At 46.1% G+C, this 14,534-nt stretch overlaps 6 protein-coding genes and 1 non-coding gene across 7 annotated transcripts; 4 read left to right on the forward strand and 3 right to left on the reverse strand.

Annotated features, from left to right (window-relative positions):
• Positions 1-795: 795 nt before the first annotated feature.
• On the forward strand, positions 796-1,776 carry GGI43DRAFT_380860 (uncharacterized protein; the record flags this gene model as incomplete). The annotated part of the gene is made up of 2 exons (XM_083203038.1): positions 796-1,255; positions 1,319-1,776. 2 exons carry the CDS (start codon positions 796-798, stop codon positions 1,774-1,776), a joined length of 918 nt encoding a protein of 305 aa, XP_083064522.1.
• A 60-nt stretch (positions 1,777-1,836) lies between these two features.
• On the reverse strand, positions 1,837-2,921 carry GGI43DRAFT_258941 (2EXR domain-containing protein). Its single transcript, XM_083200958.1, has one exon. The coding sequence runs from the start codon at positions 2,657-2,659 to the stop codon at positions 1,967-1,969; it is 693 nt and encodes a 230-aa protein (XP_083064523.1). The 5' UTR covers positions 2,660-2,921; the 3' UTR covers positions 1,837-1,966.
• Positions 2,922-3,772: 851 nt separating this feature from the next.
• Positions 3,773-4,500, forward strand: GGI43DRAFT_431416 (uncharacterized protein; the record flags this gene model as incomplete). The annotated part of the gene is made up of 3 exons (XM_083209407.1): positions 3,773-3,909; positions 3,954-4,203; positions 4,292-4,500. The coding sequence occupies 3 exons, from the start codon at positions 3,773-3,775 to the stop codon at positions 4,397-4,399; spliced, it is 495 nt and encodes a 164-aa protein (XP_083064524.1). The 3' UTR covers positions 4,400-4,500.
• A 278-nt stretch (positions 4,501-4,778) lies between these two features.
• GGI43DRAFT_397177 (F-box protein) lies at positions 4,779-5,967 on the reverse strand. Its single transcript, XM_083205072.1, has one exon. The coding sequence runs from the start codon at positions 5,872-5,874 to the stop codon at positions 4,870-4,872; it is 1,005 nt and encodes a 334-aa protein (XP_083064525.1). The 5' UTR covers positions 5,875-5,967; the 3' UTR covers positions 4,779-4,869.
• Positions 5,968-6,286: 319 nt separating this feature from the next.
• On the reverse strand, positions 6,287-6,877 carry GGI43DRAFT_397180 (uncharacterized protein). Its single transcript, XM_083205073.1, has one exon. It carries the CDS (start codon positions 6,854-6,856, stop codon positions 6,527-6,529), a length of 330 nt encoding a protein of 109 aa, XP_083064526.1. The 5' UTR covers positions 6,857-6,877; the 3' UTR covers positions 6,287-6,526.
• Positions 6,878-8,431: 1,554 nt separating this feature from the next.
• On the forward strand, positions 8,432-8,505 carry GGI43DRAFT_t51. The gene has a single exon. It is a non-coding gene; the product is annotated as a tRNA-Lys (tRNA).
• A 2,776-nt stretch (positions 8,506-11,281) lies between these two features.
• Positions 11,282-13,559, forward strand: GGI43DRAFT_421044 (uncharacterized protein; the record flags this gene model as incomplete). The annotated part of the gene is made up of 4 exons (XM_083207890.1): positions 11,282-12,321; positions 12,438-12,817; positions 12,878-13,268; positions 13,319-13,559. The coding sequence occupies 4 exons, from the start codon at positions 11,282-11,284 to the stop codon at positions 13,557-13,559; spliced, it is 2,052 nt and encodes a 683-aa protein (XP_083064527.1).
• Between the last annotated feature and the right edge of the window lie 975 nt (positions 13,560-14,534).

Raw genomic sequence — 14,534 nt, forward strand, 5'->3', positions numbered from 1 at the left:
AGCGAGGTCTAACGGGCCTCAGCCGGTAGTGAAAGAAGTGAACCGTAGAGAATGAGAGTTTTCAGAAACAGTTATGGAAACGACTGAAAGAAGAATGGTTGAAAATAAAAGAGTGTATTGATGAAAGAAAGAGAGAAAAGGCTGACAGGAACAAATAAGAGAGGCCATGAAGAGAGAGAAGTAAGTCGATTTATTCAACGCAACTTGATATCTAACCATGTTCGGTATGTTTGGCAGTATGTTTGGCAGTACCATGTGAAGTTACATGAAGATACATTTGGCCCCTGCAAGAGCCTTTTGGACCGGCCTCCAGCTCGGCGTTGTTGGTTGCGCGGTATTCGCAAGCAAAAAGTCCCAGTTCCGGGAAATTGGAATTCATGACTCGATCCATGGCAAGATCTACGATGAGATCAATTAGTCCAATAAATACTGCTAGACGCGGCCGTCAGGGTTACATCAAACCTTCGGTTTAAGCATGAATTGTTGTGCAAACATGTCCCCACTGGCGGACCCCTGCATCAGGACCCCTGTATCCATTGCCCCTGTCCGAAGAGCCCAAGTGCTACAACAAGTTCATCATGAAAAGTTCCATGCCAGCTGGTGATAGCCCTTTGGCCTGAAGTGTTTCGCTATGAAAGAAAGAATGTATTAATAGTGTCATACTGAATGTCCGCTCGCCTAGGCTCTGTCCGCTTCTCCCCCATCTATTTCTCCCAACTTGGGTGTCCTCTCTTTGTTCATTTTCACCTTTTTCATGTTAAAGAGCCGCCATTCTTTAACCAAAACTCGTCCATCATGCAAGTCAAAACTTTGGCAGGCTTTTTTCTGCTCTTCACAAGCGTCTTAGCTGGTGGCTACGCCGGTGCAATAGAACGTGTGTGGCTATATTACGCCTACCAAATCGACGGGCTGAACGCCGAAGCCGACCAAACGATTGGGTATAAGTGCTTGAAATGGGATGACCCAAACAAGAAATGTCTTCAAAAAGGCAACAAAGATTTATGGGTCGCGTGCAAAGGCTCAACTCGACCCGATAAACGATGCACCATGACTGAACTCCTCAATCGCGTTGGCCGCGTAAGTGGCGGTGACCAGCTTGTTGCAAACAGCGATGGCAAGCCATTGCCTTTAGAAACCACAGATCCTGATCCCCAGAAGACTGCGCAGAATTTGTACAAGCACTTTTGGGATACATCTCTATGGGGTGACAAGGCGGGAGTCAGGGACTGGCAGCCCTATAGGATACTGAAAGATGGTACGCAAAGCTATGTGGATGCCATCGAAAAGATTTCAAATGTTGTGGCCTAAACATCAGCAGATATTAGGGCCAAAGCAGCTGGAAAACCCCTGGATAATGCAACCGAGAAGCTGTTTTCGCGTTTTGAGGAGTGCAACCGCCTGATCAAAACTGCCAGAATAGGCGACCATGGCCCGTACCTTATCGATGCATCAGAAAAGTACTTGAACCCGCGTGGCATTGATGTGAAAATAGAGATCCTCGATCCACCCGTCAACCCGGTTGATAGTACAAAGAATTGGAAGACTGTCGATTGGGAAGAGACCGTAGAGGAGGCCGTGAAAACGGGGAATGGTACTAAAGAACAGCTGGAAAAAATGATGGAGGATACGAAAAAGGATTTCTATGAAGCTCCAGTTGATGGGTCTGAGCAAACTGATGCAGAAGAAAAGGAACGTAAGAAGGCCCGAGAGCACAGAGAGGTCATAGACGCTTTTACGAATGCGCACAACAAGGCTGCAGGATGTCTCCCAAAATAGCCTGGAGAAAAATGAGGCTGAGGAAAAAGCCAGGATAGATATTCAGAATGTAAATAACTAGGAATATTTTATATTACTGCTTCCTATATTCAATTATATCAGATGTAAACTTGTGCATATATAAATATCTATCAACAAGATTAAACTACTTGCAAAACTCCGATTATTTCATTAATTATTGCAGCATATATTACTCTACCTCTGAGCAATCAGCAATAACAGTATCACAATTATCAATTTCAAATTGCAACTCCCTATCAAAGTATTCAATATCTTCCACTAATCCCCCCCTCCGCGAACACCATTCCTCTACTAACTGAATCTGAGGCTTAGTTAACATAAGCCCTGTGTGAACGTCAATAAATCTAAGATTTTCCGAGGGACACGTTCCATAGCTACCAGCCGATGACCCCCAAAAAGTAATGTCTTCTGATATAGCTAAGTGTACTTCCCGTAAAGCTGTAAACTGCTTGAAATGGTCATTTGTAAATCTAGTAAATGTTTCGGCCCAGTATTCGCCATAACTCCCCGTTGGCACCGTAAACCTGAGCCGTTGAATATCGGCCGCATGTGGCCTAAGGGATAACATATTCTCGTTTTGGAGGCAGATCATATCCTTATCAAAGTTGACCCAGATGTACCGAGCCTCGGAGTCACCTGGTAAGGTGGTGAAGAAGGCTTTCCGGTATGGGGCGAGTTGACGGGACTCTCGGCAGACATGCATGAGTTCCGCCTGTGGAATCATAGAGGCGAAGTAACAGCCTGGGCCCTTGGGAGGCAGCGTTGTGCGGAGGTGGACGAGACGTGGGTACACTGCCATGGCCCAAATTTGGCTGCGAATTTCAAAGGGGAGACGCGGGAAGGGATGAAAAGTGGTAGCCATTGTGAAGGATTCTGTTGACTGCTGTTTCGTATGTGTGGTCCTGCAAGTGAGCTGGCTATCAAATTTCCGCTGTCACAACCAATAGCTTGTGGGTAAAAGTAAGAATTGCCGCGGACTTAAGTCTGATCAAGGGAAGCATTTAGTCCGGCGAGGCTGGCTGTGTTCTGCTCGATATTCCTACCGAGGGAAAAATTATATTCAGGAGAAGGTCCAGTCAGTGATTTACTAAATGGAGTATCGATGTTATATTCCAGCCCCGCTTCTGTAATTCGACATCACATGCAAGCAACCATCAACGCATCAATCGATGGATCTCTTCAGGTCCGCCGCAACAGCGCCCGCAGGGGCTAGATCTCAAGCACTAATGGACATCCCTGAAGATGCACTAAAGCGCATGTTCTGGGCTCCTAGTGGCACGTCAAGCCCCGGAAGGCGGCAGATCTTCCAGGGAACGCTTAGCACGCCTCTCACTAAAACCCCCGTCAGCCGCCAGTGCTAGCTGCATCTGGGCACTTGTTCCGCGGATCTTTGCAAATTGCCCGAGTCGTGTGTAGCATAGGCCAAGAAATTTCAACATGCCTGACCAACAGCAGTTACTCAAGTTTCCAAAGAGTGTATGGGCAATAAAGTTGGCTCTATTTGGTAGGTGGCTCCAGCAAATCTTTTAGTTAATGCCAATAGAGCTTCAACGATAGCGAGAACTTTGGGATACACAAGATACACGACCGGCCCCGACATGCGAAGCGCGTTTCGGCGTATCAAAGAGCTATGCAAAAGGCCCCGAAACCAGGGTAGTAAGATTAGAAATAGAGTTGGTGAAAAGTTTTTTATTTAGATTATCCATTAAAAATGCCACTCTGTGTTGGTTGAAAACCTCGGTCATCTTGTCGCGTGACCATCTTCGTTCTTCCTTGTTAACAGAGGAGAGCCCATCTTCGTTGAGTCATCGTCAGCCCAGCCTGGTTGTCTTCACCTGTGCCCCCTTCTCCCGTTTTCTTCTTTTCAGCGTTACCTGTTTACATTCCCCATTCAGTCATTTTACAACTGTTAATGCTTACCTAGAATACGACACTTGCGTAGAGAAACTGAATCATGTACATGTACTCTCTCACAATGAAGTTCACTACCGCCCTCCTGCTCAGTTCCACCATCATCCTGCCCACAGCAAACGCTGAATTCCAATGGCAACCAATAACTGATGAGCCGCAATTCAAATATGATCCAGGCACAATCTCTCCCTGCATTGTGTGGTACAACCACATCGGTAGAGAGTCCTGCGACTACATCCGCTCAGCTTCCGCATCTCCCCCGAGGACTTCCACAAGTGGAATCCTTCTGTCGGCTTAGACTATAAGCCGTGGAACGTCAAGTCTTACTGCGTCGTCAGCGAGGGCAGACTGGCCAGTTTTATCGCCACCGCCTCTAAAGAAGCAAGTACAAGCTCCAAGTCTGCTGCAGAGACTGCTAGCTCCAAGACCGGTCCCATCACCACCGGCTCTAAAACTGCTGCTGCTATAACAACTTTTACGCAATCTTCAGGGGGGGTAAGAAATCGCGGCATTCTTTTTTGAAGTTGGAATAAACAGGAGAGCAATTTTGGGTTGGTTAGTTTCTAGCTCACTGTACTCCCAGCCGGCAATTGCCACCGACATGGCCTGTTCTCAATCAACCGTCTGCCATGGCTTTGAAGGATCAGCCAGGTTGTGGCCTAAAGATCTGACGTTCTCCTTCACTACGTAAATCCCTAGCGGTTTCAGCCTCTCTTCCGCTGCATCAATGAGATATGCGCCGTGATCGCCCACTCTGGCTGTTTTGGAGGCCGACTCCTGGCATATAGTATTGTGCAAGATCTTGACAATGCATTCCCGGCTGTGGTCACTACACTGGCAAGAGCAGGCTTGAGTCGTGAATCATGGTCAAGGGATAGACTCTAAGTTCATGGCTAAAAGACCCACATCTATTGATCTTTCAACAGAAGATATCAAAAATGTAGCTTTTCTCTGCGCTGCAACTAGCTGGGAGCCGGCTGCCTTGCATCTACCCTTCCTCATAGGTCCTCGGACCGAAAGGACAGGCTGGGCTGTAGTCTACTTGAGTTGTTGACTTAATTAGGTTGTTATTACGGCGAGACCTCATTATATATTATACTTGAACGGATGAAGCTTTTCAGAAACTATATCCTCTTTAGAAGTAAAGAACCAAAATTAGTACTACCAACCCTCAATTTTGTAATCAATCTCTTCATCCCATTCAAGATTTTGAACCGCCCCTTTATCCACTTCAAACTGGCCACTATATCTCTTTTCCCGATTTCTCTCTATCTCATTTCCAGCTAAAAGCACAAGAATCCTCCCTGGTCCTCCAATCATTTTATCTGGAAGTAAATCTCGCAGCTTTTCACGCCTACCATACCGAAATATAGTCTTTTTCTCTTCAGGCGTGGGCCGGGGTGGATGCCCTGGGGTTGAACTTGGCTTCCATATATAAGGGCGGGTCTCCTGGAAGCTATAATCAAATTGCGCTGTGCTCACTGGAGTTGGTATGCTCTGGAACCAGGCAGCCTCGACAATATCGTATAAAAGACCAAACGTTAGCCATGGCTGTCGCCACTCTCCATCTGCACTATCTTGGAAAGTAGACGCCCCTTTGTTTGATAGGATTTCGTTGCTAAACTTTAAACATCTTAACGTGTAAAATGTCGGTCGTGCCATCGCTCGCGGAAATGTTTGATATTCAAAGCTGACTTGGAGCTCTATAGGCGGCGGCATGCATGGAATCATCCGCCTCCAACTCGCTTTAGGGTATTTATACGCCGCCGCGCGACGGGGATCCAATTTCGGACTTTCAATAGGCTTAGGTTGCCTCCCACAGCGATTCTGCCTCACAGGCCAAGGATGTATATGCTCAGTCCAATGTGAGTGAAACCAAGGGCCAATCTCGTGCTCCCAAGGATGGGGAGGTCTGGACATAGGATTGACATCAAAGAACGATGGGAACCGAGATTGCAGCAGTGGATTCAGCTCAAAAGATCCATCTAAACGCGCACCCTTTACTGGCTCGGGGCAGAGGAAAAGTATAGCTAGAAGAGTTTTATTTGAAGATATAACTTCACCCCATGTGCGGCAGACTCTTTGAACTAGAAGAAGATCTTGTTGAGGGAGGTGGAGAAAGATATAATAGAGGATATACGGTGTTGTAATTGCGAGGTTGGCCATTTGTAAAGTCAGTAAGATAAGCTACGGCTTTGATGCAAGAAGCGAATCCGAGTGTTTTCCCGCTGTGCCGCACATGAGCTTTATGAATTAGGTGGGGAAAAGTTCGAAAGCAGTGTAAGTGGAAATAGGCAGGCACCTTTATATACATGTAGGTACATGTAGCCAAAGGTCACAGGTAGATTGTGCAGTGTCACACGTGGACAACTGTGAGTGTACTAGTAACCTACGACCCCGCTCAATCCACCTCACAGATCGATGCAATGCTACAGAGACGAGTAATCGGCGTCCGGGCACAGGTTATACTCGGCAACTGTAATATTTGGTATTCTCTGCTTGAAGTCTTTGAAGCTTTCAAGCTCCTGCTGTAAATGAATGATCTAAGCACATGAATAATATCCAAACGTCCCGCACAATTAAATATATAGATGTGGCTTCCTGTAAGTAATAGTTTACCGCTCTGAGTGTCAATACATTTGAATTATGAGCTGTAGAGGAGCCCATTATATCTTCTTTATGCTTGGAGCGCGCTAACGTCACACGACCACGTCTGATATTCAGAACCAGAGTCGGAGCCAAATATATCCTCTACAGCCCAGGGGCATGTTACCGTTGTAGTCGGGCCATTGAGACTAGTCGCTGTGACGGAGATTGACTAGTCTGAGTTGCCTGAGTTAACCGTGAGTGCCAGAGTACCACCGAATGTCATGTCAAACGGACAACCCCATCTCCCGCAAAAGAGAGCTACATCGGCTCCTGGGCAGCTGTCCGATGGTTGGCTGTCAGTACCAACGAAATCGGCTACTTGGGTATTTGTGCCATCCGCCGTTGCTTGTGCCCAAAGCCCACACCCTATACTCGGCTCAGGCCATGGAAGGCCAGGACCAAGGCCAGCATAGTACCCGATTTGAACGGTTAATGAGGCAGAAGCCAACCTTGAGGCACTCAACAGCAGGCATAGAGCTGACGATGATTTGACAAACATGGTCACTCTAGAAAGTACATGTAAGCCCACCAAGTCGCAAAACTTTGCGTCTCAAGTGAGATATAATGCCTAATAAGCTTACCAGGAGAGCGGACGTGTGAATATAATGAGATGAATGGCGTTGAAAACAAAGTGGATTGAATTTAATGATTTATTTGAAGAAGAGCTGGCTTAGAGACTATACGTATATTGAAAAACCACCCGTGAGCTGAGAAATCATCAAATATCTGGATAATAAAATTATAAATAATTTTTCCCGAACTGGATACTTTGTATAATAGTTGAATAATAATGTATTACTTGTTGGCTCTTAGTTTTGCCGACCTTCCGCCTTGGCCTGTCTTGGCTTGTCTTGCTTATGGTATACCAAGAAAACTTATGGAGTACACTGCTAGGATTTAGTTAAACTATTTCATAAAATAGCTACTTTACTCTAACTGTAGATCTGCTTGATGAAAGATAGTCGTATGGATTAAATTCAGTCCATTATACGCAGCCATATTGCAAAAGACACTTTCAAATCATCTGTCAGATATGCCGGAGAGGTCAGTAAATGACAACTATCCTCAAACGGTTCTTAGAGCAACGTTTGCGAGTGTAAACTTGAGGTATTTCGCATTTTGCTGCCATCATCAACCAGCTTACCTTTTAATTCAAGTCAGTTTGTAATTCAAAAGCTATTTAGTTTCCTGACAAGGCTGCGGTAATGTTAGGTCTTCAGCTTTTTCCTAGTGTGCGAACACTAGTGCTGATGAGCTAACAAAGTTCACTATAAGGGGAATCCACGAGATGGAAACATATTACGATATTTGGTACATGATCAGCGGCGATGGGGATAGAGTTAGGAATTAGATAATTCTACCTAAACATGCAGATTGTTCCGGTCAACCCTTCTTTTTCTTTCTAAGCTTTTTTACCATCTCGACGACGAGGTTCTGATCGATGCCTGCTGGGCAATGTCGTATCTTTCTGACGGTTCCAACAAAGGATTCAGGCCAATATCAAGACCGGTACACCCCGCAGACATGTTAAACTAACTGGATGTTAGCTAACCGAAGGCCGTTTACATTGTAGTATATTATAAGGTGTAAAAGCTGTAATAATTATTCTGATGGGGTAAATAAAAGAGCGAGACAGGAGAGATTGTGAAAATTGTAGTTGGATTCGACATATATGACAGTAAATATGTATAAGTTACACACTCTCTATAAAAATACTATGTATTGCGCAAACTTGGCTTGAGATGATTCACAGGCCCCATGGTAACCCTACTTCAAAAGTGCCAGCTGCATCACCGTCATAGCCAACCTTTTCCATCAATAGTTTTAAGCTCCTAATTCTTCTAGGACATATTCCATCAAATAAAGAATAATCTTCATACACAATCGACTTCATACGTGAATAGGCTCGAGGTAAATAATCGAAATATAAGCAATTGGTTCATCATGTCGTCTGTTTTGGAATATAAACTCGTGACAAATAGAGGAGAACTTGATAGGTTTATAATACACTAAGAAGCCAACCCAGACATCGATCTCCTCCTAAGGGAGTTCTCCTGATTACGTAATCAGAACTGCCCGGGTAGCTCAATTGGCTAGAGCGTGCGGCTTTTAACCGCAAGGTTGGGGGTTCGACCCCCCCCTCGGGCGCTTCTTTTTTGCATTTAAACCTGAATCCTTTTTTTTTTTTTTTAAACAGTAGCGACATCGTTAGACTAACCATTTTGATTTTCATATTTTGAGCATGTGAGATGTAAGTGAATGATGATATGGCGGCTGATGATTTGCTATCAAGGCTGTATGTTAGGCAGATATGGAGCTTAGTGTAGAATATTAACTGGAAAAGTGCTAGCATCCGAGAGTGCCAACCGTCCTACGAAGGAATGCAGTAATGTGGTGGAGTAGGCTATGGTGATATTAGCGAGTGATAAGTGGCGAGTGGTGAGGCGATCGTTGGGCAAAAGAATATGTGTTGGCAAGCCTAATGCATGTTGTGATAACACCCAAGTAAGGGGTAAGGCATATAGGAGCAGAGAGCGAGCGAGCAACTGCTATGAGGCTAACATGACCTTTACAATGTGGCTTTGCTCAAGGAAGGGGTGGCAAGATCGACACTTGGTCAGTCGAATGTCCACGTATCAATCATAAGATGGGGCCTCGTGAAGGCATCGCCATCCCCTGCAATATACAGAAAGGGTCATCATACAACTCGAAGTGGGGTGATGAAGTAAATGACAACACATCAGTACTTTAACTAGCTAAATCTCTGAGAAATTCTGCCTTGTAGGACAATGATACGATAGCCGTGATAGATTCAGAGAGCAAAGGATCGTTGGGTATCCTTTTAGTGAGGAGTTAAATGACGGTGGGAGGGCGGTGAAGTTGGAGCTAGAGAGTAGTGAACTTGATTTACTACTCTGTCAAATTAGATTCGTGGCTGAGAGATACTGCCTAATTTGAATAGCTGTTCCAAAAAGCCGGTATTGGCACGGATACTCCGTATTAGACACCCTAAAGATATACGAAGCAAATACGATTTTATCATCAATATCCACAGCTGCCTGTCGGACATCCATTCATAGCCAACATGGAGCCGAATTGGGTATATGCTGGGGTCAAGAGACAGGGGTCTGAGATAATCGGAGCAGGATTCGTTTTGTAAAACAAGTCCTTTGCAACACTTCCATAGTTGGCTAAGAGCGGCATTGTAAAGGGAGTTAGCTATGGAGTCGCCTCCTTTATGCAACAAGGTTCTCAGAAAAGCTTAAAGTATATTGAATGTTTACACGTATGTTTACAAACATTCATGTTTCTATACGAATGAAAACACTAATACTGCAGCAGTGACCTAGTGTTTATCTTTTGGTATATTAATCCGTGGATTTCTTGGTACTGCATTTGAATAAGTGTTCCAATAATGTAGTAAAAGCTGCCTAATGGTTCGTCTTATTTGAGCACTTGCGTCGGCGATTTACAATTTGGGACAGAGAATAGCCCGGAAGTAACAGAGAATGGTGTATAAGAGGCACCTTGTGGACAAATGTCGTGGCTGTGGCAGGCACGCGGCTTACCTCTGTTGGTCAAGGCTCTTCGCAAGGCTGCTCTAGAAAGATGCGCGAAGTACTGGTGACCCATAGATGCCCGTGTTGCGACCAAAGAGCTGCAAGGCACCAGGGGGTTTTAGGCCCTGGAGGCCTAGAGGTTAGCGACCTGAAGACCCGAACAGGGGCTAGCGCTGAGTAAGTGGGTAGCATCAATGCACTCCTCGCTGGACGTACCGGGTACCACATGCACCTGCCAGGTCGGAAAGAAAGGCCGGAAACAAAGACGTCACACGACGGCGACGGCATTGGCTGGTTGTTTCTCGTGCTATTTGCGCTCGGCGCCTGCATCGACTTTTGGCGACAACACCAACAGCGCATTGATCAAAGTCTCTCATACACAGCCTCGCCAGGCACGCCATCGCCAGAGCGCCTGATGATCCCCAGCTTCTACCGCTGCTTCGGCTTCCCTTCTCCCTTGTCAACCCCTGCTGGGCATCGTGGCAGCAACCCTTGCACGCACGCTGCGATCTCCCGGAAGCACATGCAGCTTGCGGCAAGCTAACAACTGAAGCCTCCAGCTCGGTTTCAGCAGCCAGCGCAGTGACACTCCCCGACTGACTCTTCGCCCTGGCAGATAGCGGTGACGGCAAGCATCACTGCCCAGCAAACAACCTCACCTGAGCATAAGCGAAGCCTCCGTCGTGTGGCTTGCGCCCTCATTTCAAGAATCGCAGCTTCGTGCGCGCTACTGCTCGGCGCCAGGACTCGTGCTAAGAGACTCAGGTATGTTGATGCTTGCGGTCGCATCTTTCACAGCGCCCATCATTATGCCCGTTTGCTCAGCGGTTAAAGCTGATGCGGGGCTGTTTTGTGGCTTCGCACGCGCTGGCCGGAAGACTCTTTTAGGGGGCTGGGCCTAACGGTCACTATTGAGGCACAGGCAAGCGCCGTCTCTGTCGTGACCGCATCTCGTATCTCTTTTTTTTTCTACTTTGTCTGATTCTCGAAACAACGCTTGAGCGTTGGGCTGCCTGCCGGAAGAAGGCTTCTTATGGCGGCTACATGATTGGAAGATGCTTTTGTGATTTTTTTAGCCCTGGATGACCAAGCCAAGCTGACCTGACCGACCCTTAGAATATATATACATCTCACCGTACAGACCAAGAGCTTTGATGCTTCACACCATCCTTAGCGATAAAGGAAGCCACAAACAGGGCGGCAGTGAAAACAAGCAAAGGCTCATATTTCAAGGTGGAGGTTAATGCGCTTGTTTCATCACCTGCCTGCTTGCCCACCTCCGTATCTCTTTGATACCCCGTCAAAGAGGATCAATATCAATTTAACGCACACACTATTCTCGGCCTAATCCAATAAAGTCCTCTATGGGTGAGCTCAGCCTTGCTTCAAGCCTAGCCGCCGAATCCCCGCCTTCATCTTTATATTGTTCCTGTTTCGGCCACTCTTCGCCTATGCAGACCTCGTCTTCTTCGCATATGAACTTTAAACTTTTCCGTCGGTGGAGCAGATTTCGACAGAAGCGACGACAAGCCATGAACTCCAACGGTAGTGAGAATGAAAAGCGCTCTCGGCACAGTGACTGTGACTGTGATAAAGCCGCTGCGCGTGAACTTATCAAAGCGCACGACTCCGAGATCGATCGACGGCGGCATGGGAATGGAAGTGGAAACCGGCCTAGAGACGGCACTACGGTTTATGGTTTACCCCTGACCTCTAATGCTATCGGTTCCATACCAGATGTGGCTGGCTACGAAAAATTGCGGGCAAAGGTCGTCTCTCGAGAAGATGAGCTGTCGTTTGATGCTCGGTATCGGTCCCGGGCGAGTGATATGGAGCGCCGTGTTGACGAGATTATTCAAAGCGTGCGAAAAGAAGACGAGATTCTCTTCTCTGGGCAGGTGCCTCGGAAAGGGCATCACGGCCAGTTGCACCCACGATTTGCAGGCGATCACTTCTTGTCCAATGTTGACTTGATTGGCGAGACAGGCTTATTCAAGATTGCTTCCATGATGCCCAAAGGCGCTCATCTGCATAATCACTTCAATGCTTGTCTACCGCCACACGTGCTGCTTGACATTGCAAAAGGCATGGATCGCATGTTTATAACAAGTAACCTCCCCCTTATCTGCAAAGGCGAGGGCGAGGATAAGTTTGAGAATTTTGACAAGTGCGAGATACAGTTCTCGATCATGAGTCCCGATAAGGAGGACGCTGGCGACCTATTCTCCTCTAGATATCAGTCCAGGCAAACAATGAAATTCGCAGAGTTTTTGAATCGCTTTTCAACGTATTATACAAGAGCGGATGTTGGTACTGACGATAAAACTAAAGCTGATAAGTGGCTGCTATACAAGCTCACTTTTCAAGAGCAAGAGACTTATGACCTCTTACAAACAGCATCTGGGTGAGTTTTCACTATAGGCCCTTTCTCTCCCATCTCCTATGGTTAGATTATAAGTCTTTAAAATTTCGAGCCTCCTCCTTCGACCCTTTAATTGCTAACGTGTTTTAAACCTGTAGTGCTTGGGAAAAGTTCAACGGGAGAACACGAATGATGAAAGGCCTCTTCAACTACGTAACCGCATACCGATCTTATACCCGCCAGTGCCTTGAAGATTTCGCTCGGGATAATATTCAGTATGCTGAGATACGGCCGACTATGATGGCGAGCAATTACATTTACAGCGATGACGGGACTACCACGATTGATACTGAGGGCATTATGAGGCTCATCATCGAAGAGGTAGAGGACTTCCAAAGAGCCAAAGCTCGGGAAAACAAGTTCTTTGGGGGTCTCAAGGTCATCTACTGCACACCAAGGTCTATGTCACCTGAGCAGGTCAAAGAAGCTCTTGATGAGTGCATAAGGTTTAAGAAGATGTGGCCACAGTGGATTGCAGGTAAGCATCTTACACCTTCACTCTCATCTGCAGTTGGAACTGACACTAACTTTTCCGCAGGATACGATCTTGTTGGCGAGGAGGCAAAAGGCTCTCCAATAAGGGAATTCATTCCCCAGCTACTCCAATTTAGGAAGGACTGCGCCGATCAGAAGCTTGATATCCCTTTCTTATTTCACTGTGGTGAGACGCTGGATTTGGGCACCGAGACGGATGGAAATCTAGTCGACGCTCTTTTGTTAGGATCAAAGCGAATAGGGCACGGCTTTGCGCTGGCAAATCATCCATATATCATGCAGCAGATGAAAGCAAAGGGTATATGTCTAGAGCTGTGCCCAATTTCGAATGAGGTACTAGGACTCACGCCAAGAGTAAATGGACATACAATGTACCAGCTTCTAGCGAATAATGTGCATTGCACTGTCAACTCTGATAACGGGGCGCTTTTCAGGTAAGCCACTACACAACTTTACACTGCTTTTTGATCTAACAGAAACAAAGATCTTCTTTATCGCATGACTTTTACCAAGTCATGGTGGGCAAGAAAAGCATGGGGCTATACGGATGGAAGCAGTTTGCGATGTGGAGCATCGAGCATGCGTGCTTGGATGACCAAGAGAAAAAGGACATAACGAGGCATTGGGAGATTCTGTGGAGGGAATTCCTGGTTAATGTAATCGATTGGTATGGTAAGAGAGAGGGGGAAACAGCCAGTGCTGTTGAAGAGAAGTCCAAGATGTGACTACATCACTTCCATTCGTTTGTTCTTTGTTTCTTTTGTTTGTTTATTTCTTGCGTTTCTTTTTCTTTTTTGGGATTTTGCATTTCATGAATGCGGCGTTCTAGTTAGTGTGGCTATATTACCTTCAAAGGGGTTCAGGGGAGAGAGGCGTTTACCGAATACCCATCAGATTAGACGGATGAGACGCGGGTTGCGAAGAGATGGCGGTAGCGATGCCCTTTATATATACGTGTATATACGCTCTGTATTTCCTGTTTATACGTTAGATATTACCTGCCTTTTATTAGACGTTGCAAGGATTGATAATTTAACAACCGCCGACAAAGCCGGGTTGTGCATTGGTGGAAGTTGACTTTGAAAATCTAAGCTTGGTCCGTGAGTTATAAATTAAAGTCGGACCGGTTGAAGAATTTGATTAGTGCATCGTGTAGCTATAGTATCGTAAAAAGCGGTCAAAAAAAGGTATTAGGGCGAAGGCAAGAGAGAGCCGCTGTGGTTCGTAGAAGTAATAAAATCAATGCCGGTACCCGTAGACGACATTTTGGCGCTATAGCATAGGGAGAAGGCAGATACTTGACCGCTGCAGCAACTAAACATCAGTGGATACGATACATGTTGTGTGCGGTATTCGGGCTGTCGCCGAAGACAGCTGCGGAGTTGCATGTAACCTACTGGCAATATGGTTCGAGTCTGATTAGAAAATAGTCAAAGATTGTCCAAAAAGGAGATACTGTCCCAGGGAGAATAGGAGGCTGATATATCTGAATTCGAAAAATATAAAACAAGATAATTGTTCACGGAGGTTACATTTTGTCCAAGCGGCTTACTGGCAGGGGATTCGTTGAGACGGACTTGTAACTCAGGAGTCATGCGACATGCTAACCGGGCGGGTAAGGTGCTGACAGGTGGGCAGGCTAAAACTTGTTGTAGAACGTCAAGTTGATGGTGATATTTTTGCGGATTACTATCCAGTAG

The sequence above is a fragment of the Trichoderma evansii genome (genome assembly GCF_050947405.1).
Source record: "Trichoderma evansii strain SZMC 28006 chromosome Unknown GGI43scaffold_3, whole genome shotgun sequence".
Lineage (NCBI taxonomy): Eukaryota > Fungi > Ascomycota > Sordariomycetes > Hypocreales > Hypocreaceae > Trichoderma > Trichoderma evansii.

What these genes read in the sequence shown, in the direction of transcription:
- GGI43DRAFT_397180 (XM_083205073.1), bottom strand. Translation starts at nt 6,856, where the DNA reads ATGTTTGTCAAATCATCGTCAGCTCTATGCCTGCTGTTGAGTGCCTCA.
- GGI43DRAFT_397177 (XM_083205072.1), bottom strand. Translation starts at nt 5,874, where the DNA reads ATGGCCAACCTCGCAATTACAACACCGTATATCCTCTATTATATCTTT.
- GGI43DRAFT_258941 (XM_083200958.1), bottom strand. Translation starts at nt 2,659, where the DNA reads ATGGCTACCACTTTTCATCCCTTCCCGCGTCTCCCCTTTGAAATTCGC.